Genomic DNA, 27,851 nt, shown 5'->3' with positions numbered 1-27,851 from the left:
AGTAAAAAGATATTACGGTTCGGTGTCTTAATTTCAAACCTTCACAATTACGTTTTTATTTCACCACACAATTGAAATAACACACTTTTTATTAATAACTACTAGTGATCCAGAAACACAGTCCTTCAAAGAATGACATACTGAGATATCTCTATTGTAATTGTTGGTTAACTGCAGCAATAAAGTGTAGGAGAAATGTTACCTTTTGAACAGATATGATGCCACTGATGACCCTGCCATCACTTTCTTACAATAAGTTCATACTTCATTGGGAACTAGAAGTTGGAAGTCATTTTTTTTCACAGATGGTTTAATTCAAGCTGTTGAGGGACTCTAAGCTTCTGGAATTGTGGCATGCTGTTCAATACACAAGCTGTCTTTGGTCAGCTCTGGTAGGCTGCACTCCCACATACTGAGTAGTAAAACGCTGAATAGCATCAGTGATGACTTCTCAAGTCATAATCCGAAGAGGTAAAACTTTCTGATGTGAAGTGCACACAGCTGCCGCAAGCCATGGAAATTAATGAGGACTGCTGCAAAAGTAATGCTTCTTATTTTGTTACATTGGCCCAGAACGGCAGAAGGGGATGTAGCTGAATTGTGGTAGAGGATGAACCTTCCCACCAATATTCCATTACATTTTGTTGTTCTGTTACAGATATCAGCAGCGAGTCACTGTGACAAAATAAGCTGACATGGAAAAGTATATGAAGGAAAGGCGTGTCACTGAACTCCTCCGTGCAGAAAATGGCACCCACTGACATTCACTGATGCTTGCTGAATGTTTCTGGAGATCAAACTGCACACATGAGCACAGTGTGGCAGTGGATGATGTGTTTCAGTAGTGGCGGCAGGAACGTGAAAGGCAAGCCATGTTCCAGATGGTTATGCACAGTTGTTACACCACAAAATGAAGAGTGTCTCCATTAGCTCAACTGCATGAATTGGCAGAATACAACCAGGGAACTCTTTGTAGAGATGAATATCAGCTTCAGTGCACTTAAAATGATCGTGGCAATGTTGGAAGATCACAGAGTTTGCACCTGGTGAGATCCATGAATGCTCACACAGGAACATAAAGAACACTGTATGAAAGTTTGTCAGGACCTACTGAACCAATACAAGGCTGAAGGTGACAGTTTCCTGGATCGTATCACTACTGGTAACAAGATGTGGTGTCACCACTACAAATCAGGGTCAAAACTTCATGGAGTGGTGACGTGAATTCCTTATTGAATAAAAAGTTGAAGATGTGGCCATCAGCAGGTAAAGTGTCTGTCAGGTAAAAGCACTGCCTTTTATTACAGGAAAAAGGCAATCCTTCTGGATTTCCTGAAGCCTGGACAGACCATAAGCTCTGACTGCAATATCATAGCACTGACTAAGGAGAAGGCTCAAGCTTCCAGAGTCAGGTCAGAAAATAAGAAAACCTTTTTCTTGTAACACTACTAGATCAGACTCCATGCCAGCTTGAAGAAGGTGGAGCAAATTGCCAATTTTGGTGGGACTGTTCTACCCAGCCACCATTCCACATGGACTATTCTATAGAGACTTCTGACTTCCATCTGTTTGGGCTGAGAAAAGCTGGACTAAAAGCTACACCTGTAGCTCTTCTGCCATGATCAGTGCTCAAAAAGTCACGCCACTGAAAATGAATCATTTTTCACAGTGCTAACTTTCCAGTGGGCAGCCAGCATGGGGTGCAGCAAGGAAGATGGAATTGTGCTTCTGACAACACCTGACACATACATTAGCTTAGCTATATACTAAGCATCAGGCTGGCAACAGTGATGTTTTAACATTAGAGCAATTCATTTGTTGTGGTTCTAATGTTCTAACAATTACAACAAAAAACATTCTAGCCAAGACTTTCCTTTCAAGAAGGAACTCTACCTAACAAGACAAATCAGTTTGTTTCAACGTGGCACAACTGATGCTGGGGACAAATGGGCAATGGCTGGTGTAGATTACACTCAGTAGCAAAATAAGGGAATTTTAAAATGACAAAGTCCAGTATCATCCTCCATACTGATGAGAACACTTTTCATTTTCTATTAACTTCAGAACTTGTTTTAGTTTTTTCTATGCTGAAGCTGGCTTTAGAATGAATTTTAAAGGACTATGTATATCATATTCAAGAAAATAAACTAACTGCAATTTACCATATGGAGTATTACTCATTTCTCCTTTTACCACTAGAAAACATGAACATAAGGAAGAGATTTGCGAGGCAGTGATTCTTCATGAGAAAACCAGAAGTGAAAACTCTTTGCCACAATTTTTTCTTTCCAGATTACACATACATTCTGTCAGAAAAGCGGATTTTAGGCTACACTTCAAGACTGTAAAACAGAGTATTTGTGAAGAATAATGTTTTTACAGTATCTCTCGCCTTATAGAATGTTTCCAGAATCAGCAACTTCAGAGGTATTTCAGATCTATAATTTATGCTATGTAGAGTTTTTACAGTTCTCCAGCTACTCAACACATTTCTACATGTTATGTGCCTTCTGACATAAAATTATTTCAGAATGCTTTTCATCTAGTATAAAAAGTCCTAGCATTCTTTATGGAAATCCAGCCTTTGTAGGGCATTGTCTTCTGTTCTTGATATCAAATGATTTCTGTTTCTGCTTAAAATGTATTTATAGCCTTTGAGTTTACAGTCACACATCACCATCACTTAAAGAAGAAAGCCTAAATGTTGAACTGAAAAGACCTCTTAGATGCAGAAAAGAGCATTGTTCACTTGTTTGTTTGTTTTCAATTCAGATTTCTGCTGAGTCCAACAAAGACTCAGGCACAGAGCAGATCTCAGAAAGGTAGTGCAGAACAGCTCTAACTCCTTATCATTTTGTTGCGTGTGTCTGTTCTGATCAACATGATGAATAACTAAAAAAGGCTTCTGTCTGGAGCTGTATGTGCATTACAGTTACAACTTAATAGTGGACAGAAATAACAATAAAAAAAAAAATCCTATGAAGGCATGGCCTTCAACAATCCTTCTGTATAAGAAGGATATTAGAACTGACCATTCAGTAAGAAATAAGAGATCACAAAATGACACCAATATTAAAAGACAGCATCTACTATTTATGAGTACTATTAACACTCTTCTATTTCATTTGAGTCTCATAAAGCAAAGGTGAAGATCATTAACAGGGAAGAGGTGAAGAGTGTGGGATTTAAGAGCAATTTCTTGTTTTGTGTGAAAAAAATGGGCATAAGAGTAAGTCATAATAATGAAAACAAAACACGACTTGACTAACTCTTCCAAGTGAAGATGAATGTAGAGAGCTTGGCTGTACTATTGACTGTAGCTGGGAAGTTTCCAGATATCTGCTGTCTGCAGTGTGTGATATCACCCAATTTGCTCATGTTCCCTGCCAACCCAGTGAAAGGAGTTTGAAAATGATGTCAAACTAGCAATAGTCAGCAAAAAGCTTGTTGTGGTCATCTCTCTTCATATTCCTTTCCCCTCAGTAGGCCCTGAGGGCTGCATGTGCCCCGCGGCCTGCTACCCAAATAGCCCTGCATAAGCAATGGAAACGAAAAATTCATTTCTTTCAGTACTATGAATTGAAGTGTAATTTTGTGCTAGAACTGTAGCATGTGAAATGGAGTGCTCTCATTTCATTTCTTCAAAACCGTGTGGGCAACTTATAGAGCTGTCTGGATATTTAAGACAGTTGTGTTCCCAACTTTCTTATAAACAGATCTTTGTGGGCACCAGGATGGCGACAGGACTTGTAAAACATTAGTAACTCAAAAATAATAACAAAAAAATATATATATCATAAGAAAGGAACTTTTGTCAGACCATTCAATATGGCTTTGTTTTTATTATCTTATAATACAAAGATGCTACTTTACAAAAGGTTAATGGTACGAGTTAACAGTCTCAAACCTTCAAAATGAGTTTAAACCTTGTATTTCCTAGGCCACCAAACTTTCTACTATAAACAGAATATTAGCCATAACAGTGGGGACAACTGAAGTAAAAATATCCCAACTAGAAAATCCAATTTACTTAATGCATTTTACAAGAACAGGAAATGCACAAGCCAGAATGTATATTGGCACATCTACTTTAGATAAAACTTATTTTCTCCTTCAGTTGGACAGTTCCAACCATGTCAACGATCGGCACTGCCACATAACTAAGTTTTTAATTATTTAATGCTCAGTTAAATGTCAGATCCCTTTATATGTATTTTACGTAAGCACTTATGATCATCACGAGTGCTTTCAGTACTTGGAAAAAAAAAAGAACATTACAGTACAGAAAAAGAATGCCTGAAGATCAACATATGAGGAAAATCAAGAAAGATGTTAAGACTATGATATAAAATCATCAACTTTGCCAAGAACAAGTGCAAACAAGTAGTAATGTTTGCCATAAATGTTCATACTTCTTCTCATTAGGCAGAAAGTATTCTGAGGTAATGAATATGTTCACTGATCACTGCTCTAAACTATTTTACTGCTCACGAGCAGTAAACTCAAAAGTTCTTGTAAATTTTTGGCAGTATAACAGCTTTCACTTTCTTCCTGAATGAAATTTGTTTCTTAATCCAGGTAAGGAAAAAACAAATCACACAATGTTACAGCTCATGCTCTTTTAGAGATCCTATTATTTAGATAAAATAGCTGTTTCAGTAGTAGAAGAAACATATTTAATTACCTCCACATGCACAAAGAAACAAAACCACACACCCATAAAACACCAAAACTAAAAAACAAACCAACAACAGAAGCCAACAAAGGCAGATAGAACCAGCTCAATTCAGAAGCAAAGCCAGAAGCTTCTTTCCATCACTAGAGTAAGCAGTGTGTGCCATAAAACACACAAATACATTCCTCTTTTAACTTATATTAGGTAGCCACATATTTTAGCAAGATAAACTTGCTCATATTTAAAATTTTATTCTCTCCTTTAACAAATAACAACAAAACTAATTCTTCAAGAAAATGAAAAAGTTGCGAGCAAAATTGTTACTCCAATAGGAAGGAAGAAGTAACTGGAAAATTCCAGAGATCATCACAGCAACTCAGTCTAACTGCGGCACTGTTCAGTTAACCAACAAAACCATGGAGTTTTATATAAGTTATAATGTGATAAAACTAACTAATGTAATAAGTATCTTCAGACCTATATTTAAGAAATGCCTCTTTCTTCCACTCCCTTTTTCCTTCCCCCTGGAAAGAATTCAAGTTATCCTTAATCATTTAAGAGTACAGCTGCATACCTTTGGTAAAGAAAAACGGAAAATTAGAAGTTTATATTCAATCTGAAATTCTAGCCAATAGAATGGGAAAATAGTCATGCATGTCATTCACTCACATGGCTGCTAATCTAGAAATCTACAAATTAATTTTTGGGTACAACATCTGTACTCTTTTCCGTTTTATTACAGAACATTCAATAGAGTTTACAAGTATCAAAAAGCACAGCATACTTAAAACATTTTAAAGTCAGAAGCTCCAACATAACTGTCTATAAAGACCTATTTCAACTAACCCCAAATTACACTAAACAAACAGCTATAAAGTTGGTAATAAAAATTCACGCAGCTTTAAAAAACCTAAGTAGGTACAATAAACACATCATTAAAATAAACACTGAAATTATTTTCAAGATTGTTATGAAGGTATATTTGTGTCAATATACTTCAGAAACCACTTTCCACTACTTTCTGCTTTAAGTTCTGCCTTGGAAACCATCTACACAAAAAGCAACAAAGAAACTTTAATGTGATTTGGCTGATTATCATTAACATAAATCATAAATATATTAATTCTGTATCTGAAATATTATACTGTCACAGTATAATACGTAAATTATGTCAGCTGATGCATTAAAGAAATTATCCTGAGCACATGCTTCTGATAGCTAACATATACATCTGTGGAGCTACCAAAGGCTCTGATTCAGATGATCTAAATCCAATCTGGAAACAATTTCCTGCTAGAAATCAATATCTACCTTTTACCAAGATGAGTTTCACTACTCCCAGAAACTCCAAACAAATGAATAAAACATTTTTTTGCATGTATTCATCCACTGAAACCAAAGTGACACAGCAAACCCTAGCTTTCCTTTTCAAAATACTTTTGTGTAGATAAAGTGCTGTCATTTTCTAGCTATAACATATTAAAAGAGAAAACCTTTCAAAAATTGGAATCTGCCAAGAATTCTAAATTTAGTACTGCCGCACTTTTATAATGAGACTTTTAAGAACAAGGGAGAAGAAAAAACACGTATTTTGTATTTCTTGGGCAGTGCTAAAACAGTTTCCAAGAAGTGGGAACTAGAGTGTATTTCAGTTATTTAAAACTTAAGCTGCAAACGGACAGAGTTCTGAGGGCTTTTCTTTTGGTGGTTTGTTTTTTTTCCCCCCTAAATTTATAGCTGACAGGTTTTGCAGCTCAGTATATGATATTCATACAGAAATAAACATTCACGCTGGCAGACGATATACATACAGACACATACATTCACTGGAAGCGCATCTGTTTTTCCACTTGTTGTCCTCCACACACACATACACAATCCTCAAAATAACATTTATAAGATGGTCAACTATTCTCATTGCCTTATAAACTACAGGCTAAAATAAGGTAACTTAAAGCGTCTCTTTTGATTGTACTTCCATCTTAGTGTTGCTTGCTGATTAAGAAAGCTGAAATTCCTGATGCATTCAATCTCTTAAACACGATCCAATAGATGAGCACAGTTGAATACAAATCTTGGAAGTTACACACAGAAAGTAATAAATCAATGAGCAGTCAATTAAGCAGTCAATCACTACTTAACATTAGGCTTGCATTTAAAATCTTAACTTTGAATGCTAAAAATGCTGTTTATCACTTCGACTATGATACGAATATGCTGGATTTGAACTTCTTTTTTTTTTTCCCAAAGAAGGAGGAAATGCTTTATGTCTAAAATACAGTTAAAACGTACATCGAAACATAAGAATTACTCACCAGTCTCCAGGGAAATTCATTCCTTACCAAAAGCCTGACACACAAACAACAAAATACACACCAAGACGTGAGGTACAGCCCTTTCCTCTCTAAAGCTGCTCCCCAGTGAGCACTGCACAACTCCGACCCAGAGAAAAAGCAACTCAGCTGTCAGGACTGCTAGCCTCCAGAGAAAGCTGATACTGCGGTGATGTCACACACTTCTGATGTGTTGCTGCAGCTCCAAGTTATCAACTCCCTTCTGCCAATAAAATCTCTGCTTCGAAATGATGGAAGACAAAACATATTTAACAAGAGGATTAAATTTCAACAGGAGCTAACAGTAAAGATTTTTAAGAGCATGTCACGAGTTATACAAAATATTACAGAGAGAGGAAGTGAAAAAGAACAGATGTTGGCAGCATTATATAAACACATTCTTCTAATTTACCTTCAACTCGCAAAGCCTTGATTTGTTGCAGTCATATTCATAAACCAGAGGAATGATCTGGAGGGAAGACTAGCACAAGGCACCACAACGTAGCACAACCCTTTGCAGGGCTCCAGCTAAGATAGCTAAGAACACCCCCACTCTGCTTTGCAGCCCTCAGCAAGGCCACTTGTCCCACTCTCCTGACCTCCTCCTGCCCCTCCACCTTTTCCACTAGCACTGTAGGCCTCGCCCCAGTCAAATGGAGCACCTGGGAGCACAAGGGAGTCCCATGATCCTCAGAAAGCACTTGCCTAATTCCGCTGGGAAATGAAGGCTATGAAACCAGCTGAAAGATCAGCAGAAAGTAATCTTGTATGCTAGGGTCAGGAACTTTGATACCAGAATGGATGTTTCCAAACTACTGAGACTGTGATGCCATATATGCTGCGAGGAACATCATAGAAAGGAAAAGATTAACTGAAACAGAAGAAGACAAGGATACGGACAGAGATCCCTCATACTAAAATGAAAATTAACAAAGATTATCTTTCTGAATAGCTTCAAATTAATGTCACACATTTTTAAAAACCGAGGGCAGCACAGGCAAACAAAAAAAGTACAAAAGAGGCCTGAAATTATTTGACATTGTAATAAGTATAATTATCTGTGACCTACGAAGATGTGAACCCTCTATTACAAAAGATTCTAAATTCAGCAAGACAAATAACCGATTAAAAACAAAACAAAACAAAATAATGCAATATGAGTAAGATGAGGAGTTCTAAGGAAAGCATGGAAGAACAGACCGAAAAGAAAATGCAGGCCTCCCCAGGAGAAGTTTTAACTTGAATCAGACAATAAAAATACTCCTTGTACAAAGGAAAAAAAGAAAAAAGAAAAAAAGAAAAAGGAAAAAAAAAAAAGGAACTGGTATGCAATTAGTGGTTCAAAGAAGAGTTAGCCAAGAAGGAATCAAAAAACTGACTGATATTCTACCCCATTTTTTCCACTGTGAACAGTGTCAATCATGGGAGCAGGAAGGCAGATGAACTAAGGGAAATAATGCATATAAGCAACTGCCACCGAGGCAGGGATGAAGTTGGTGAAGAGTGGAAGCCTTGTACAAAACCAGGAACCCACTGATGCACAGAAGATTACTGTCTGAACGCAGTCATGCTCAGGGAACTAACTTAAAATTAGCATTTTCATTAGTAACTTCAAAAAGGCACATGAAGTCTGCTGGTGACAAAGCCAGGAGCATCATAAGACACACTGAGTGATATTTGATCAAATATGAGAAGTGGATGTACAAGGAAATGAATAACCAAAACCAAGGAGCAATTAGAGTGAGCAAAATTCAGGAGCAGAAAAGTAAGGTGATATCCTGAACTGACCAGGTATACTGCAAGACAGACAAGAGGAGACAATTACTGAGAACAGCATCCGGTTGTTTGTAGCTGTTTCTAACCCAACATCTGTGTATTCTTGTGACTTGTGTTTACTTCTGTGATATAACGTACAAAAGTCTGCACTTCCACTAACTTTTCCTTTTTCCCTTTTCTAGTGGATCCACACAAAAAAGGCTGAAAGGCAGAAGAATCAAAGTATGATAAAGGAATGCATCTGTGATAATTCATTCTATCTATTACTTTAAACTGGAACAACAACAACAGAAAAGCTTACCGGTATGAGTATACTCACTAGAGAGAAGATTACAGGGATATGCCTCATCTGACATAGTATCGTAAGGTGAGATAAGACTATCCTATATAAAGAGCATTGAAAGCTGTACAAATAAACACTGGGAAAATTAAATAATGCCTGAAGCCAGAGCAAATAGATACTTGTCCAAGAAATATAAGTTGTAAATAAAAACTTTTACAACTCAGTTGTTCTCATTAATGATATTATATGACTTTTCTGTGACAGAGAGATTAGCTTCAAAATCTGCAAGTGCTTACCTTTAAAGCAAGTGATCTATTTTGAAAAAATTTCCCATCACACAAAATTCACTAGTTCAAAACCCTAAGTATTTCCAGAAAGATACAGAATATGAAATTTGAAGACAAAACTAACATTCCAGAAATCCACTGACCATCAGTCACACGTTAAATGGTCAGTCTTGCAGACTATGTTTCCCTCTCTCACTTGTATGTTTCCTTTAAAAAACCTGATCCTCTGCTTGAAATTAACTTGGCAATTCTTCCTCCTTTTTGCTAGAATATGATAAGCTTCATAGAAGCAATTAATCCCTTGTTAGTTTCAAGACATTAATGGCTTTCTTTGTAAGAACTTCTATTTCCAGAAGAATCTAAGTTTCATTAATAGCCCCCAGCCTTGATTTCAGTGTGAGATTTGATTAAGTATTAGCACATAACTTTTGGAGACAAAGACAAGCAGGTCCACAGCAGCTGAAAGAGAGAACTACTAGGTTAGTCCTACTGATAAATGGTACCTTACCATCAAGGGCTGGTTTTGAATTTGATAAAAACTTCGTATTGAATTATAACAGCTTTCTACTATTTTCCAGTTTTCTGCAGTTCTGAACAGTTGCAGTAAATCATCTTGACATATTCAAGTAAAGATAAAAAATATTTTATTCTCCTGTCAGACCAATATAATGACAAAATAACAAAAACAGGTTCAAAGAGCAGAAGAAAAGTAAAGCTGCTCTAGACACATACGTACAAATGACATCATGGCAACTTCACCTGTATTTTCTACAGGATTTAGGGAATGTACTTCTGGGGAATGTAGTTCTGATGAATGAAATGAGCTATCCTGAGACTGTCCATAAGACAAGGGCTATATTATATAAAATCCTTATGTGAAAAATATATTTCATATGAATAAGATTTTAAACAAAATCAAAACAAACAAAATTTTAAACAAAAACAAACAAACAAAAAAACTCAAAAAAACCCAACTTGGACAAGATCCCAACTTCAATTTCATACTTAGAATTAAATTCAAATCAAACCAGGCTGCAGAAGCCCATGTCCAGCTGAGTTTCAAAAGTATGACTGATGACTCCATAGCCTCTGCGCTTAACAATAGTGCGTTTTTACTGTTTAGAATGCAGATCATTGCAATTCATGATCACTGCCACTTGACCTTTCTTTCTTTGCTTCTGCTCCTTTAGGTAGAGAAGGACTGGAATTATGTCCTTGCCTTCTCTTCTTCAGGTTAAATAAACACTTAGCTAGCTTCTTCTAGCACATCATATGTTCTGGCCCTGAAACCAGCTTTGCTTCTGCTGCACTCATGATGGGACCAAAACCGGACACTTTTTCAGAGACATCCTCAAAAGTGATGACTTGAGCTGCTTTAGCCAAAGTGGTGATTATTATCAACATGAGATTATCCTTCATCACAACGGCATAATACTGACTCACAGCTTGCTCAACATCAGGACGCCAGGCCATTTTCTGGTACGTTGCCCCTCTTCTGCACATTTGCTAGGCTGACCTCCAGCACGTTCCCAATTGCTCATTCCCTCCAGTTGCTGAGGTCTCTCTGTGGCCACATGGCCCCTCTGGCACACGACATCCTCCTCCCAAGGCTGGTGTTTATCCAGGAACTCACTGAGGGTGCACAATTTAAGTCCCAGTATCAACCCCAAGGAACAATTCCTGTAACAGTCACCTGTTTAAAACTCCAGTGCTACTCCATAAGCGCAGAGATATAATTAGTTTTTCAGCCAACTCATCTTCCATTTGTCCAATCCATAATCCGTCATTTGGCTGTAAGTATAGCATCATATGAACCTACATGCAAAGGTGAATGAAATACACTGGTGTCCCTTTACTTGAAGAGCAGGTCATCTGAGAAAGCAGGTTGGTCAAGGATGAGTTGTCCCTCATCACAAATCCATGCTAGCTGTTTCTGTTTACTTTTCAACTCTTCAGAAAACTAGAAATAGCTTTCATGAGAATTTGCGTAGTATTTCCAGGATCGGAGTTGAAACTGATCAGCCTTTAGCTCCCTAGATCCTCTTCTTGCTTCTCCTTTGAAAAGAACTATAATGATTGCCTTTTTCCAGTCATCAGATTTATCCACCAAATCCCAAGACCTTTAATAGCTGATAAAAACCAGTCTCATAAGGACATCTGCCAGCTCACCGAGCACCTGAAATGCATGCTGTCTGGTTCCAGGCACTTGCACATGTAACTCACCAGAGCAGCAGTGAGGTATCCATTTCCCTATAAACCACAGGCTGCTCATGTTCATCAGACCACAAAATTCTTTCAAAAAGGAGGGATTGTCATGATGCCCCTTTAAAATAAAACAGAAGTCTCTCCTATTTACTGGAAGAGTTTGTTAAGGAAGACAACTTTTATAATTTCTGAGTAACAGACAGCATAGATTACATTGTGTGGAGACTAATCAAGTGCAGACAACATGCATGAGAACTATTAATTATTTTTAGATGACAGTTAAGCTCTGCTGAATAAGAGGCTCCAAATGTCTGGTTGATCATAGCAACACGCTTTCTATTTAAATGCTGGGCTTTAATAATATGCAGTACTTGTTTTTGTCATTACATGTGTGTCAAATAAGCAGAAAAATATTGCTTAGATTACAGCATTCTTAGAATAAAATGCTGCTGAATTGATATTGTTTGTTTGGTTGGTTTTTAATGCTTACATCCCTTAAATAAGAATTCATAGCTGTTTCAAACACAATTCAGAAAATAATTTGTAACAGAATGCTAAATTAAAAACAAACAACAACAACAACAACAACAACAACGACAAAAAAAAACCAGCTAGGGAGAGGGCCTTTGAGGGAGCTTACACTCATCAAAACTAAAAAGAAGAGGTAGAACAACAAACAGTGCATGCAAAAAATATCACTGGTCAGAGCTGCAATCAAGCCCAGCTAGCAAGTATGGCTCTAAGACCTACTTGCTGGCTTCTGCTGCTTCTGCTATATTTACTAACCTGCTGTATATCTATGACTGAAAGCACTGATGTGTTGCTCTAGCATTTAAACGTTGTCCTGCTTGGTTTATTTAAGTTCTACACGCCATGAACAACAAAATAAATGAATTTTGAAGTAGGAATTTTGACTGTTGGTGGAACAGACAGAACAAGTATTTCTAACAGAAAAGCCCAGTCTGGGCTTGCAAGTGGCATGTCTCGTTCTGCCCTACACATCCAATAGGTTAAAGATATGCAGGAGGATCTGCATGCAGCATGAACATTAATAGTTCAGCAAACGTAGCAGGGAGAGAAGGCAAGATCCCAAAATCCTGTGGGATGCGTTTTCTCCATTATGTTGACTTACAAACACTGACAGAGAACCTTAAATAAGTGTTTGGGAATAAAGAGAAGCAGCATTTAGAGTTACTAGTCTATCTAGAAGGAGATGGTTACAGAAACCTACAAGTACATAGCTTTCAACTCTAAGCAATTAAAAAAAAACAAAAACCAATGCAGATGAAATTGTTTCCTCCTTTCCAATGCTTGTAAGGTAAGGGTGAAGTATTTTTAGGCTCACTCCTGAAGGACCAGGATGAGAGCAAATTGTTAAAGCAACAGTGATGCAGTGATGTGCATAATAATTAAAAAATAATAATCAAGCCGTATAGTCACGTTAGGCACAGCTAAAACAGAAAGTTTCAGGGAAGTTTAGGATTCTGCTGAAGCTTGTACCAGTCACAATCTACTCTTCAGATCAGTAACATCCAGGCTAATTTCTTCCCTTCCTTTTCTAAGCCCTGCTTCAAATTTGGAATGCAATTATCTGGGCGGGGGGAAGCAGTCTAGAATTCTTATTATCTAGAACTTTTATTTACTGTAAAACAGATTTTCAAGAATGTGTAAAACATGAATGGTCCACAGGTCAGCACTAAGACCTCAATCTTATTCCACTTCACTTGCGAGAATTTTCTGCTCTCTGCACTGGCAAACAAAACCAAACCAAACCAGGAGTTCCTAAAGGTTCTTTAAACTTCAAAGTTCTGGTATTTACAAGAAAAAAAAATAAATTGATCTACAAAAATTAAAGAGAAATCTAAATAAACACTCACCTCAAACTGAATTAATGCCACAAAAAAAGTTTTAGAAACTGATAAATACAATTTATAACCATAATTGATAGAGAGAGCAGACTTTAAATTGATACAAACTTGACAAGCATTTTTTCAGGTTACGATAAGGAAAAAAGGCCGCCTTTTGGAGAACCACACTTACGATACAAGCCTTAGAAGCAATCTTCTGCTTAAAAAAAAATATCTCGTAAACGACTACGCACAGAAAGCAGCTGCCACACAAACACCACAAATGAAAATTTTAAAAAGGCACTCTGAAATTTAGTCCAATTTTGTGGAAATACCTTATATGCAGTAAACATTTATGCCAGTAGCAGCTTTCTTTAGCCCAGTTCGACTGCAAAATTACATCATTTCAAACAGTGGCATCTAATAGGTAGTTTAGCCTTGTCTAACAACAACTCAAATTTTTTCAACACTTGTAAGAAGTGATTGCTGATCACAGAGCCTTTTAAATCTGAATTCAATATGATGAAGATAAAAGTCATTGAAAAGCATGATTGTTGTGAAGTGTGTAGTATCATGGAATCATAGAATGGCCTGGGTTGAAAAGGACCACAATGATCACCTAGTTGCCAACCACCAGACCAGGCTGCCTGGAGCCACATCCAGCCTGGCTTTGAATGCCTCCAGGCATGGGGCATCCACAACCTCCTTGGGCAACCTGTTCCAGTGTGTAGTAATGCCAACGTCACCACAATATTCAGCAACATAACAGAGGAACACAACATCAGCCCCCGGTAACATTAATACTACCATTCCAAAGCTTCTGGCAGGCATATTTTAGCATTACCAAAAAGCTTGGTGAAAAGTGTCAAGTTCTATTTGCTAACTGAGCAGTTCTTGTAAGTTGGCAGTTAATAATAAGCAACACTGTTGATGCTCTGCTTTGGCAACCCTTTGGCAAAACAAAACAATGAACTGCTAAAGAGAAACTATGTACAGTATGTTCTGTCAGTGAAATGAATGAAATCTGTATGGGGCCATCACATCGGTATTGATGTGAACGTTGCCAGGAGCAGGACTGGAGGCAGAGGCAAGGTTTACACAAGGGTCAGCATCTTTTATCACACCAGTGATAGAGCTGGAAAGGAGCTGCAAGTTTACGAAGCAAAAGTCATTGTTTAAACTAGAAATAAAAGCAGCAGTGCTCACCAATTCATGCAAGCTGAAAACCACCATCCAGAAATGAAACTAGGTTTGTTTATCAGATCGCCTGAGGTAGGTAGGTAAGGAGGTAACATCCAGTGTTAGATTTACTCATTATGCTGTTCCCCTCTCCCATAAAGAGAAGGTGAGAAAATGAAAGGATGACCTGAAGTGGGCAGGAAAATTAAGTAGCATGAAACCACTAAGTTAATGATTGGCAAGATCTGATAGGTGTCTGAATTTCATTACTATATTTGCAGATAGACTGAAATATTTTTCTCTGAAAAAGGGTTCAATCTTCTAAACTGTAAGTTTTTTCTTAATGATACAGAGATATCAAAGCTTTGCAGAGTATTAGTTGGAAGCATTTTAAACCTATGAAAAATATTATTTTCCTAATATCTTTCAAGGAAAAGACTCTTCCATTTTCATTCAGCCTTTTAAATAGATAAAGGATGAAAACAAATTAGTTTGGAAAGCCAAAGTGCTTTCTAAACTAGAAAATAGAGAATCTAAATGTTACAAAAGCTACATCAAGATGGTGGATAATGTTAAGAACTGGCTACACTTTACATGTATAAACACAGATGCGCATCCCTATATGCTCACTGCAGTCACTCCCCCATTTATTAGCCTCTATTTCTTAATTTCTCTGTTGCTACTCTTTCATAATGTTCTCTAAATTTTTCCCAGCTTTACATAGGTGTGAAACTTTTCAGTAATTTTTATTTTTATTTGAAAATGATGAAAGGGAGTGCAGACAGAATATCTCAACATCAACACAGCTGTCAGAAGATGACACACTGCTACTCTAATAGCTGTGCCACTGTAAGACAAAAACCAAGAAACTGAATAGCTCTCGGTGTTAACCAATTAATATATGTAATATCTCAGTTGAATATAAATAAATAAATAGAGCCAACAACAAAAACCTTAACAATATTTACTTGATTTAAACACTAAGAAATGTTAATGAAACTAAAGATAACACCACCCAATGGACCAAGTTATCAATCTGAATATATGCTGCAAAAGAGAATCGCTGCAGAACAAAATGAGGAGAAGGACAACTTAGCGAACAGAATGCCAAACTGACAAAGCAAGAACCTTAAACATAATACCACGTTACCGTGAGTGTTGTGTTAAGATATCAGAACCAGCTGCAAGTGATCTGGTATTTCCAGATGGTATAACACAAAGCCAGTAGCTGAAGTCTCACAAACTGTGCAGCTTGCAGTTTCCCTAGAGCTATATGGCTTTTTTTCCCATAGGGCCAGGTGCAACTTTGCACTGACATGCCTTTCAGTACCTGAGATATTTCACAGACAGCAGCTCAGGGATCACAACATCAGGCTTATTACATCAGGATTATATGCCCTCCAGCTTTGCTTTCTGCTTCATAAGACTTTCCATGTAACCTTGGCTAAGTAAATCCCTATTTCCATTTCCAATTTGTAAGACTATGACACAGAATACTGCCCAACATTAAAGCAACTAAACGCAACCGAAACTGCAAGATAATAATTCTGTAATGGAACAACACTGAAGTATTCTGATCATTAGAGGAGTTAAAAATCCAACTCGGCTGAAATCAATGAAGTTAATAAAGGTCTCAACTGCTTAGTAAACTCCAAAGGGCTTAGGAAAGCCATCCGGTAGCTGGCTTTCCTTTCCATTTTGATCAATGACCAGCTTACAGATGTTTCCATGAGATGTATTTGAGGAGATGATTTTAAGGATCTAGCAAAATTCCATCACTCACGACTATTTTCTGCGATTCACACCGCCTCTTCTTTCCCTCTGGGCAAATCCCTCTAGAACACTGGCACTGCTGTCATCTGCTGAGCGGCAGCCAGACTTCACCAGAAAGATAACAACAGCTCTTTGAGGTACTTCCAAAAGCAGCCCTCAGATACTTATTTTGAGAGTCTTCACCCGAAAGCTTCTAAAAAATACCTGCCTTTTCTTTGCTCGTACAGAAAACAAATGCACTGGGCATTGTGGGATAAAACAGCATTACAACAGATAATGCCACTGTTTAAGTAGTGTATTTTTCACCTCTCCTGCTATCTGCTATGTGACAAACATGCTGATTTAAGCTAGATTCTCTTGCAAGAAAAAAAAAAAAAAAAGGTTCATAGTATATCTCAAAAAACTGAAAAACAAAATAATCTATTCTAGATTGCCAGTTAAGATACAAAGTATTATTTTAGTCACAGAATCATAGAATGGCCTGGGTTGAAAAGGACCACAATGATCACCTAGTTTCAACCCCCTGCTATGTGCAGGGTCACCAACCACCAGACCAGGCTGCCCAGAGGCACATCCAGCCTGGCCTTGAATGCCTCCAGGGATGGGGCATCCACAACCTCTCAGGACAACCTGTTCCAGTGTGTCACCACCCTCTGAGAGAAGAACTTCCTCCTAATATCTAACCTAATTTTAATGACAATTCTGAAAACCTTTTCATGTTCTTTTGTTCTAGAAGCACTCTTTTCCTCTCAAAATCCTTCATCATACACTGAAAACATCTTCATGTACCTCAGCTTGTCAGAAAGCCATGGCAGGATTTTAAGGAGTGCAATACAGCCATTTTGTTTCTTTGTTAATTTAATCATGGGTCACATTTAATTTGGCCAAGAAAAGACTACAAAGCAAACATTGTTCTATTAAAAGTTAAGCTTGAGGGTCATTCCACTAGTTACTTGATTCATCACCAAACACTGGGTTTTCTCTGATTCTGACTCTCTAATAAAGTGCCCATATGTTTATTTCCATGCAAATGAGGGATTCTGAACCACCATGGTTATGTTACAGTGCCTGTTAATTCCCTGGAAAAAAAAAAAAATCTGCACACTATTATAAATAATGGCACAAGAGCAAAGGGAATTTGGTGAATAATATTTAAATACTGAAATAATAACTACATTAATAATTTCCATATAAATAGGAGAACATGGAAACCTCTCTGGATTAAGGTATGAATATAAACACAAAACACAATTTATCTTCAACCCTTGTCCAAATCATATGCCAAAATCAGCTCTCCACTCCTCCTAGATCCCAGTGCTTTGAAAAAACACAAATTTGTGACGGGCTTAGAAACATGGCATGTTTTCATGAAATTCAGATCAGTTTCATGAAGAAAATGCAATCCTAGTTTTCTTAAAGGCACTCAGATGTTTAAATATTAAGTCATTCTCTCACTACCACAGTAAAGAAATGTGCCTTATACTGAAAACGCTAAAAATATTTTAATTGTTGATGTTCTCTGGAGCATAAATTGCTGCTCCAAATCCTCTTAAAAATATAGATACATGTATATAAATAAGGTGAAAGATGTTTCAACTACTTTTATGGCACCTCTCTGAAAATACATGGAAAAAATTAAAATTTATATGCTATTTTGAGAAACAGCACCACGCTTTTTTTTTTTTTCCCCTTTCTCCCCTCCTTTTCTCTACCATTCTGTTTTTTATTAACTAATGTATGAGGAGCTTCTGACCTACGAACAGGAATTTTTTTTACTCTTGGTTCTCTTTCAAGTAATATAAAGCTCTTGTATGTAATAATTTTCTAAACTTTTAGTGATGGAAATTCCCATCAAATACTCATTCATTACAGAACTGCAATGATCTAACATCTACATGGCTAAAAGCTGCCAAAATTCACAGGACTGTACCTAACACCCACTTTAAATTTCAATGCTTGGAAAAGGTAGAGACAATTCTCAGCTCATTCAGTGAAGATTTAGCCAACTTCTTTCTTGTATTCTCTTGACACAAGCCAGCTGAAGATTTAAAAAATGAAAAAAAAAAAAAAAAAAAAAAGAATAAGCAACTTGCAGGGGATCTGAAACTTTTTAGATTACCATTTGGTTTCTGAACTTTCTATATATATAGAGAGAGATCTAATCATGCCTTTGTTATTTTTTTATAAAAATCTCAGGCTCATTGCAGATATTATAGCCAATTAATTTAAATGAATACTGGTGTGCAGCTTCTTTTTTCATTTTGAAATGTAAATTTAGATCATGATTGTGAAAGATAGCTCCATTCCTTCCTACACTCTATTAAAAAAAAAAAAAGTATCTAAAAAAAAGTCATTTTCCTCTTCACATTATCAGCCTGTAGAATACTGTCTAAAATGGGTCAAGACTTGGTGCAGAATGCTGACAAGGATTTTAGACACAACCTTCAGTCTAAAACTGTCACAGCTCTCCATCTGGCACATGAACAAGTGTCAGCAATAGTAAAATCTTTCATTTAGAAGACAATCTGATAGCCTTCACTATCCAGATTTTAATCATTCAAAAAATAGCTGGCAGGCAGACTGACTGCGATACAAACAAGAGGTCCCCCCCCCCCCCCACTCACCTCACGTCCCTGCCTTCCATATCATTTGCTAATGTTTTGTTCTTAGTTGCATGCCAACATTTATCCTAAAAAAACCTGAAGTCATGCAAAGTTTATTTAAATATTATTTCAGCAGTGGTAATGTCTCTAAAATTCTGCAAGGTGGCTGAAGTCTCTACTACATTCTCAAAGCTATAAGGCTATTCAGCTATCTTAATAAGAAGTGCCAAATAAATCAGCACCTTTTGGAAAACTGAATCATTTTTTTTTAATCCCTGTCCAAAAAAAACCCAAAAACCAAAAAACAAACAAACAAACAAACAAAAATAAAAAACAAAAAAACAAACCACACCATCCAACAAAAAAATCCAAAAACAGAACAAGGTGAATTTACATGTCTTACACTGCCAGTCACATGAATGGGCACCTTGAAGACGCTTCCAGAAAAATGATGGATTCTGAAAATCTGAAGGGCACTTCTACACAGTGGAGTCATGAGAACTTCAACTTTTACTCTGGAATTTTACTGGAAGTTACAATATAACGAACTACAGTGAAATAAAAATCCCACTGATGACTGGTATGTGTAAAATGACTGACTAACAACAGAAACTGAGAAACTTTCATTTCAGTTTACAATTCAGAATTTGTTTGCATTGTAATCAAACATACAACCAGCAGCTCTTGTACGGATTCACTCTCTCATATTTTTTTTAATATACATACACATGCACAATATATTTACACACTCATATACAGACATACAGAAATTAACAAAACTAACACAGTAAAATTACAGTAAAGCAAAAGGCAGCATTCAGACATCAGGTCTTCTGAGATCTCAAATTCACCTATTTTTGCACAATTGCCATCAGTTAAGATCACAAATATGGTTGTTTTCCTGCATGCTACCTATAACCAAGAGTGAACTTGCAATATTAAATAAAATGGGTATAGACAAGCGCAGCAATGCAGGGTAGACAGTACCTCACCTATAAAAATTTCAGTTAACTCCTATAATTGTAATACAAGAATTCCATTTTTTTTTTTTTAAACTAGCCATAGTCAGCCTTCACTTCAAAAGAAAGGAGAAACAGCATTCTGAGGAATAAAATAGACAAGATAAAGTTTATAAGGACAACCTGAGATGTCTACCACTTGCAAGTTTCTGCTTTCCTTGACACTAACACTATTCCCTTACAAACCATAAAAGCACCTTGTATCCTTTAATATTAGCTGTTATTTCAAAGGGACAGCTCAGGAGAAACATACTAAGCCCAAACTCCTTCAGTGATCCAAAGGAGTGACCCAAAGCAGTTCTCCATGTTATCGGTGACTGCTTGAACAGCCAAATACACCTTCCTTTGCATGCACTTACCTCTTGCTCCTGTTCTGCAGCCTCTACTACAGATCTTCAGCTTTCTCATCTCTTAATCTCCTTAAGCAAACCAAGGTCTCAAATTTTCTGCGTTGGCTTTCCATCTGCAAACTCAACTCTCCTATGGCAAATCTGTATGACTTCTTCACACTTTCCAGATCTTTAAGACTCATAGCTAACAGCACCCGAAGGCACCAGCACTAGGAAATTACGTATTCTAGTTACAAGGGTAAAAATGCAGTGTTGGAAATACATGATGTGCTTTGAAATTAAGCAGAGGAATATAATTTTGCACAACACAGGCTCACAGGTAGCCCTCAGTGCTTCTCTCTCATCTGTCAGACAGCTGTTCTCTGGCACCCTGTTTCAGCAGCCGATGCGCAGGTTTGCTGATGGGTTCTGACAACCCTCTGCCAGAGCGAGGCCTCAATCAAATGCATTGTCCTCAGGCTTCAACAGAAATCCAGACTCATCTACCTGCTTTGACTGTTTCCCTAAGAGCTCTGTACCAGAGGGTCATGCAAACTGGCCTCCAAAACTCCAGAGCCACGCACACCAACGTGTTTGTCCCCCTCCCAGCTGGGAACCCAAGGCCGCAATGCAGCCTGTGGGCTGTCATCGCCCTGTGGTAAGCCTGGGTAGCTCCAACCACAGTGGGGGAAATGTATAGCAGTGAGTTCTTCTGCAACCTCAGCGAATCCAAGTGTGGGCAGTTTTAGCCACTGTCCTTCAACTTTTCTATCCAGTGCAATATTTTAAGGCTATATGCATCGCTATAAGGCATAAAACCCCCAACCCAAAAATGTCATTTTAAAAAAATAATTAAGACCTCTAATCTCAATCCAGTAATAAGGTATGTTTTAGGCATTACTCCACTATGTCACAATTGAAACCTCAGAACACACATGAAGTTTAATTAAAAGGCTGATCTTAAATCATCTTTATTCACTGGGGGGGAAATGCAATTAGGGACTGACTGGTAGAGGGGCAGGCTATTAATGCTGTCGCTGTTAAAGCCAAGTTTACACTTGGCTTATATGTTATCAACTGGTTTTTTGCTACAGGTTAAAAACCTTGCATTGAGAAATTTAAAAGTCATATTGTAGATGCTCTTGGAGCTAAGTCCTCAAATCAGTTGCAAGAAGTAAGCTTTGACACTGCTTCAAATTATAAATTCTACCTTCTTACAGTTCATTGAAACCGAATTAAATGTTGAGCTGTATCAAACATATACATTAGCTATGATCAAGGTTAAAAATGAGTTCAGAAATTCCTGTGATAGCCCACCAAAGTGCAAAATCTCAGTCATAACACAGAGCTGAGCAATTTTTTATTTCTTAACTGATTGATTAAAAAGAAAAAATACATGCACATCTATAAGCAAAATTAACAGACGACAATAGCTAACTTAAGCTGGTTAGCAATTTGTGTCAAAATGAAAACCATAACTGTCTTTCAGCACCGTCTTACATTAATGCAGTTCTTTTACAAGAGTATTCAAACTGCCTCTAAATGTCAGGTAGACAAAATAACCTAGATTTAAACCAATTTACTAAGGACATAAAGAGCATGAAAAATGTGACAGTTCTTTAACAAGAACTGCTGTTACATTTGGAACAGTTGGCTAATTTGAAGTCAGAAGAAAAGACACATGCCCATTTGTTGAACTTCTGAGCTAAGCAGCCTAGCATTCCTGTTAAAAAAAGCAATTCTTTTTCACTAAAGAAATTAATACATACATGCCAGAATTATTTTACTGAAGCCAGTAGCAGAGACGTTTCAGATAGAAGCCATTATCAGAGAATAGAGACAAGCACGAAGCTGAGCTTTATCCGAGGTACCTAAAGGCATTAGAAAGGAAGAGATTAATATCAACTCACCGACACCACTGACGTTCTAACAGCAAGGCTGGGCTCACATCTCAAATTTCCAGCTCCCAGAGAAATCACATGCGTATCGACAGAAGGATGACAAAAGGGCATGCTGTGCTCTCCTCTACTTCAATTGAATGACAGCTCTACTAACAGGGAACGGAGACACACGCTGCAATATCTGAAAGAGTGGGTACTTGATATGAGCATGCTCCGTATCTCATTTAAAATGGCCTGATGCTTCAGCTCAGCATGAGATGGCCTACTTCCAAATAATTGTAGAACTTCAAGTCAAACCTCTAATCATTAATTGGAATACGTAAAACTCAGCCAACAAGTAGTATGAATCCTGACCTATTCTGTACCCGCCTTCTTTTTCTTTTTCAAATCTGAATCGATGCACAGATAATTATTTGCATTATTTCCCTGCAAAACATCTTAAGGCTTAAATACTATCATCATGTACTTCAGTGTAATTACATGATGCCACTGTAATAAACAGAAACCCTTTTTTGGATAGCATATGATCTGAACACTAAGCAGCAGAACTCATAAATCAGACAGAAACAACTGATCTGCTAAATATACCCCCAGTTGATTTGAGGGTTATCCTACCCAATGATTTCTGGGCACCATTTTCAGGGAGTGGGAAAGGCAAGAAGGGAGAGACTAGACAACAGTCTAACAAGAGGTTTATGTTTAGAAGCAGGTCATCTCCACTTTTAATCTCTTTATGAATAGAGAAACTATCTAGTTTCCTAATGTAACTATTCACGTTGATATCAAAGGCCAGGCTCATTCACAAGTAAAAATTCCATGCCAAGGAAGACAGATATTTAAAACCTTCCCTTCAGTGATTAACATCTTTTATTTCATTTAAACTCAGATACAAGCAGTACAGAGATCTTCTGTGCTTTGCTTTTTCTTCCGCTATCTCACAGGCCTCTCTCTGTGTTTATTGTATATTCATTCTTTCAAATGAATGCACTACATCTTTCCCTCTTTTGTGCGAAGAGAAAGCTATGCCCCAGGCACTAGGTACTTTTTATTTTTTCCTCCTCAAATGCTTTCCTGTTTACCATTCAAGCTCAGAGCAAAGCCAAGCAAGCTACTTCGTAAATGCTATATTGTAAAAGCTGCTTTATAAGCACAACACAGTCCACTTCCTGGTCTCTATCACAGTTGGGCATAGAAACATTTAGGCAAATTTAGAATAAAGGCTACTCTTGCAGGGCAGGTATCAAAGTGCTCTTTGAGTGGAACAGACAGAGGTTAATAGAACAGCAGGCAGAAAAGCTAGACATTATTCTTAATCTTCACTAATATCCAGAACTAATGTAGAAATGAGGCTTTCACATCAATGCAAAAAAAGTGGTTGCATTTAGTGGTTACAAGAATCTGTAGCTTCACTCATGGTGTTCCGAGGCGTAAGGCTCACACACTGCACTCTCACACTTTGAAAACCCTCTTGGTATGAAAACCAAACATTTATTATAGAAATTAACTTAAAATTCACCCTTGCCCTTTGATTATGAACTTGCACAAAATGAATAGAAGTGCTTTCACTTCCACAATTCCTTTCAAGCTCAACCCAGATCTCAGGATGCACAATGGAGCTAAGCCATCGTTAAACCTGATTTGCACGAACACACAAATATCCAATTTTGCATTCCAGAGATACCATTACATCACTATTAAAATAACCAAAACAATCACAAACGTTACTCTAATTGCAATAATTTGATTTTTATCTCCTAATACCTTCATTTTCTTATACCAATACATACAAACCTCAACCCTTGGCCCAAGGGCTGTCCAAGCTGCAAAATTCAGATGCATTCTACAGTCTACTGCTAGAGAGTATGGACCATGATAAGAATCTCTGTATTTTCTTGCTAGCTAACTCTTTAAAGAAAAAAGAGTGCTAAATTATACTTCACATTTTTATTTAAGCTTATCTGCCTTTATTTCCTGACTTTTGTTCTGTTGCTGCTCTATGAACTTTCTCAGAGATTCAGATTAGTGCAATAGAACACAAAACGAGATGTCACCATTGTAAAAGCTGCCTTTTATGAAAAATGTTTTCATCTACATGGATTTAATTTCTCCTCTTTCTAAAAAAACAAAAAAATAAAAATAAAAAAGATTGCCACTGAAGAAAGATCGATTCTACAAACTAATGAATAGATAGAGATTTGTAACTGCCACGTTTGGCTGATGAAGGGGGAAAAAGAGCAGCTAATAAAACTCACTAGAATTGAAGAAAACACTGTTCTCTTCTTCCAGGTATATTCCCCTTTGCCTCCCAAAATCCCATTACACTGAGCAATAATTATGAAAGTTTTCTTATTGTGGCCTTCCAGTACTTGAAGGGAGCATATAAACAGGCGGGGGAACGGCTATTTACAAGGGTGGATGGTGATAGGACAACTAAGACAGGAGAGGTTTAGGTTGGATATTAGGAGGAAGTTTTTCACACAGAGGGTGGTGACGCAATGGAACAGGTTGCCCAAGGAGGCTGTGGATGCCCCATCCCTGGAGGCATTCAAGGCCAGGCTGGATGTGGCTCTGGGCAGCCTGGGCTGCTGGTTGGCGACCCTGCACATAGCAGGGGGTTGAAACTAGGTGATCATTGTGGTCCTTTTCTACCCGGGCCATTCTATGATTCTAATTTAAAAGGTCTGCTCTGAAACTAAATTTATATGGATGTAAACTCCCATAAATGACTTTTTTTATTTTTTAATGAAAAAAACAAAAACCAACAACACAGCTTGTCAGCTTCTTAGAGGAGCTCAGGAAACCTTCAGAACACTTTTGCTGTTCTTTATTTTTTTCCTCCATGCATCTGTATTTTCTTCTCTTTATGACCTACCAAACGTAGCTACAGTGATGAAATTCTAATAGCTACAAATAGCACATAAGAGCACAACAGTTTTGGTTCCATAATTAATGCAAAATGCTTCTTGTAGATGAGAATGTCTCACTGAATTTAGAAGTGTTTCTTCCCTTTAACAACATTAGAGTTTTGAGATTTGAACATTTGAAAAGAAAGTTTTACAGTAAATAAGTAGAAATTTGCCAATTTAATAAAGATTTCTTGGAAGAAAAAAAAAAGGACACTATGTAAATGGAGAAATATATCCTACAAATAGTATTTTCAGAATAGAAATATTATTCTGGTATGTATTTTGGCTTTCCTCTGACAAAGCTGGTATTAGTTTAAAATCAGAACTGGAAGCTGAAATAATTTTCTAAAGTTTCTGTATTTATATCCAAAAGAAAGGATTGTTATCACAGAGATATAATGCCAGATTTCTCTGTGATGCTGTAAGGTTGAATTCAATCACTCCCTGAAGAGTACTATAAGTTTCATCTCACTGAACTCAGCACACAATTAAAAGACATGATAAAAAACATTTAATGACTGAAGTTTTTCCTTCCCCCCTTTTAATATATTTATCAAGAAATCAGGTGATGAATACTTAAAACACCTTTGCTCTTTTCCAAAAGCTTCTTAGCATCACACTCAAACACCTTTGATCATCTGGTCTGATGGCAGAGCAGCTCATTTTAATAAGATTGGTGTTCTGCATTATGTGTGGGTCTGTTTTAATACTCAATATCAAACTCACCACTATTGCAGAATGAAATACGATTCACTTTTGAGCTTATAACCAGGCTTTATATGGATTTTGTTAAAGCTTTGACTTACGGAACTGATATTTTTAACTAAAAATAAGTTATTCGCTAAATTATATACAGCTGAGTTTCACAAGAGTTTTAAATATATTTCTGGCATCCTAGAAAGAATTCTAAAATCATATCTTTTATACATGTCTCTTATATATGAGCTCTTTCAGCTCTCTTCTGGGTTTTGGCAAGATCATACAGGCAGCTTTCTTGACTTTAACCAATATCTCTTTAACCAATTGACTATAACCAATATCTCAAAAAGTCTCCTCAAATACAATCTCACAGAAATTTCAAATGTCTTCCTATTCCAGATTGTAGCTTTCAGCTATATTCTCCAGTAATGGGCACCCGTTTAAAATCCTGCTTTCTACTACATTTTGACACTGTAACTATCAGCTGACTTTTATGATGGGTTACCTACTCAAGAGGAAAGATTTTTCAAAGAGCAGTAACTGGGTCTGGAGAAATACAGAGGACATTTATCATGCAAAGTTCAAAGATGAGTCATTTTATTTACGTATTATTTACATTTTTATACCTGTTCATGATTTTGCTTTTGCTATGTATTTCCTAGTGTGCCAATCCTGTAACACTTCAGTCTTCGTACACTTCGCACACTTCGTACATTTCTCTTGGTCTTTCTTCTGTGACTATTTCACAGCTCATTTGAAAATATTGCCTCATCTCTCAACTATTTATTCCCCCTCACCCCATTTTTAACGAAACTCCTCAATACTGAAAGCAAATTAAATAGCTGTTGAATATGAGTTAAGGAGAGTAACTTCAAACAGTCAAGAACAAAAATAGTTCAGAAAAAGGAACACACATCTGCTCCACTTTTATTAATGCACAAATCGCATGGCTAACTACACCAGGAGCTGGTAAATACAAAAATCTGGTCGAAGACATACAAACATAATAGAAAGGCAGCATTTATCTCTGTGTTGTTTGTTTTTCCTCTGTCATTATCAACATTTTCAGAGCTTACCAGTGTGGTTAACTCCAAATATTCATTATCAGAGGTTCAGAAGTTTAGCAGCTACAACAAACTTAAAATTAACTGATGGTCTTCAGCTGTCTTACAGAGCTTGCACAACTTGCCAAGCCAACATTACAATTTCTGACCCAAAAACCTTCTCCAGAGGATGTTCTTCTCACCTCATTTTTTCATTTGAATGCTTCCTAACTTGATAATTACCCAATTTGGCATACATCCTATTCTTTGTTATGTTATTGCAGGCCTCTTTGACATCTTTTTATGGTTTTTCACTTTTTGTATGCCCACAATTAGTTCAAACAGCTGCAAATTCACACATTATCACATATATTGTCATTCTCTTTCTGAATATGAGTATACTAAATGTTACACATAAAATAGTTTCTGCTCTTGCCCCTGAACAAGTACAGTGTAAAAAACCAAGGTTTATCTCTGCTGTTCACAGCTTACAAAAGCACTGTGTGTTGGTCTTCAATGTTACCATACATGTTTCATCTGAACATTATACCAGCCCCTGAACATATAAAATTAGCACTGCTGCTCTGATAGTGCTGTTTTCCAAATTTCTAAGTATTTATATTAGCAGTTCTCCAAGATCAGCCCTGAACCAACCACATTTCCAAAAGACAAGCTACATACCTGCCTATGCTTCTCAGACTTTCTAGCCACAGACAACCCACTACCCACCCTGTTTTGTCAGGATCCCCCCTCACTCATTATCCTCTTATACATTGGTTTTTCCTTGAATATTAGCCATTAGCTTTGGAAAAACGCTCCAGAGGGGCGAAAGAACAACAACCTGACAAAGGATCTCTACTTAGTAAGATAAATTCTTAACTGCTTCTAAAATTCAACTCATTTGAGCCATTCCTTTTCATTTTAAGCCACTGAAAACGAAGCCAGTGATTTCACATATGAATGTCTTTGTTTTAAACAGAATCTCAGGAATCC

The 27,851-nt window shown here is 37.1% G+C and overlaps 1 protein-coding gene across 15 annotated transcripts in view; it reads right to left on the bottom strand.

Moving 5' to 3' along the window:
• PLEKHA5 (pleckstrin homology domain containing A5) overlaps positions 1-27,851 on the bottom strand; it is a 169,353-nt gene that overhangs the window by 83,674 nt on the left and 57,828 nt on the right. The window contains exon 1 of one of the 15 annotated variants that reach the window (XM_085231121.1): positions 6,991-7,025. The exons of the other annotated variants lie outside the window; for them this stretch is intronic. Within the exon in view, the coding sequence (XP_085087247.1) occupies positions 6,991-7,010 (20 nt within the window). The 5' untranslated portion in view covers positions 7,011-7,025. Of the gene's footprint in view, positions 1-6,990; positions 7,026-27,851 lie in introns of those variants that run through there. 15 annotated transcript variants of the gene reach the window in all.

The sequence above is a fragment of the Meleagris gallopavo genome, chromosome 1 (assembly GCF_905368555.1).
Source record: "Meleagris gallopavo chromosome 1, MGAL_WU_HG_1.1, whole genome shotgun sequence".
NCBI lineage: Eukaryota > Metazoa > Chordata > Aves > Galliformes > Phasianidae > Meleagris > Meleagris gallopavo.
The sequence above is the reverse complement of the archived record's forward strand: the minus strand, read 5'-3'. Positions and strand labels throughout refer to the sequence as shown.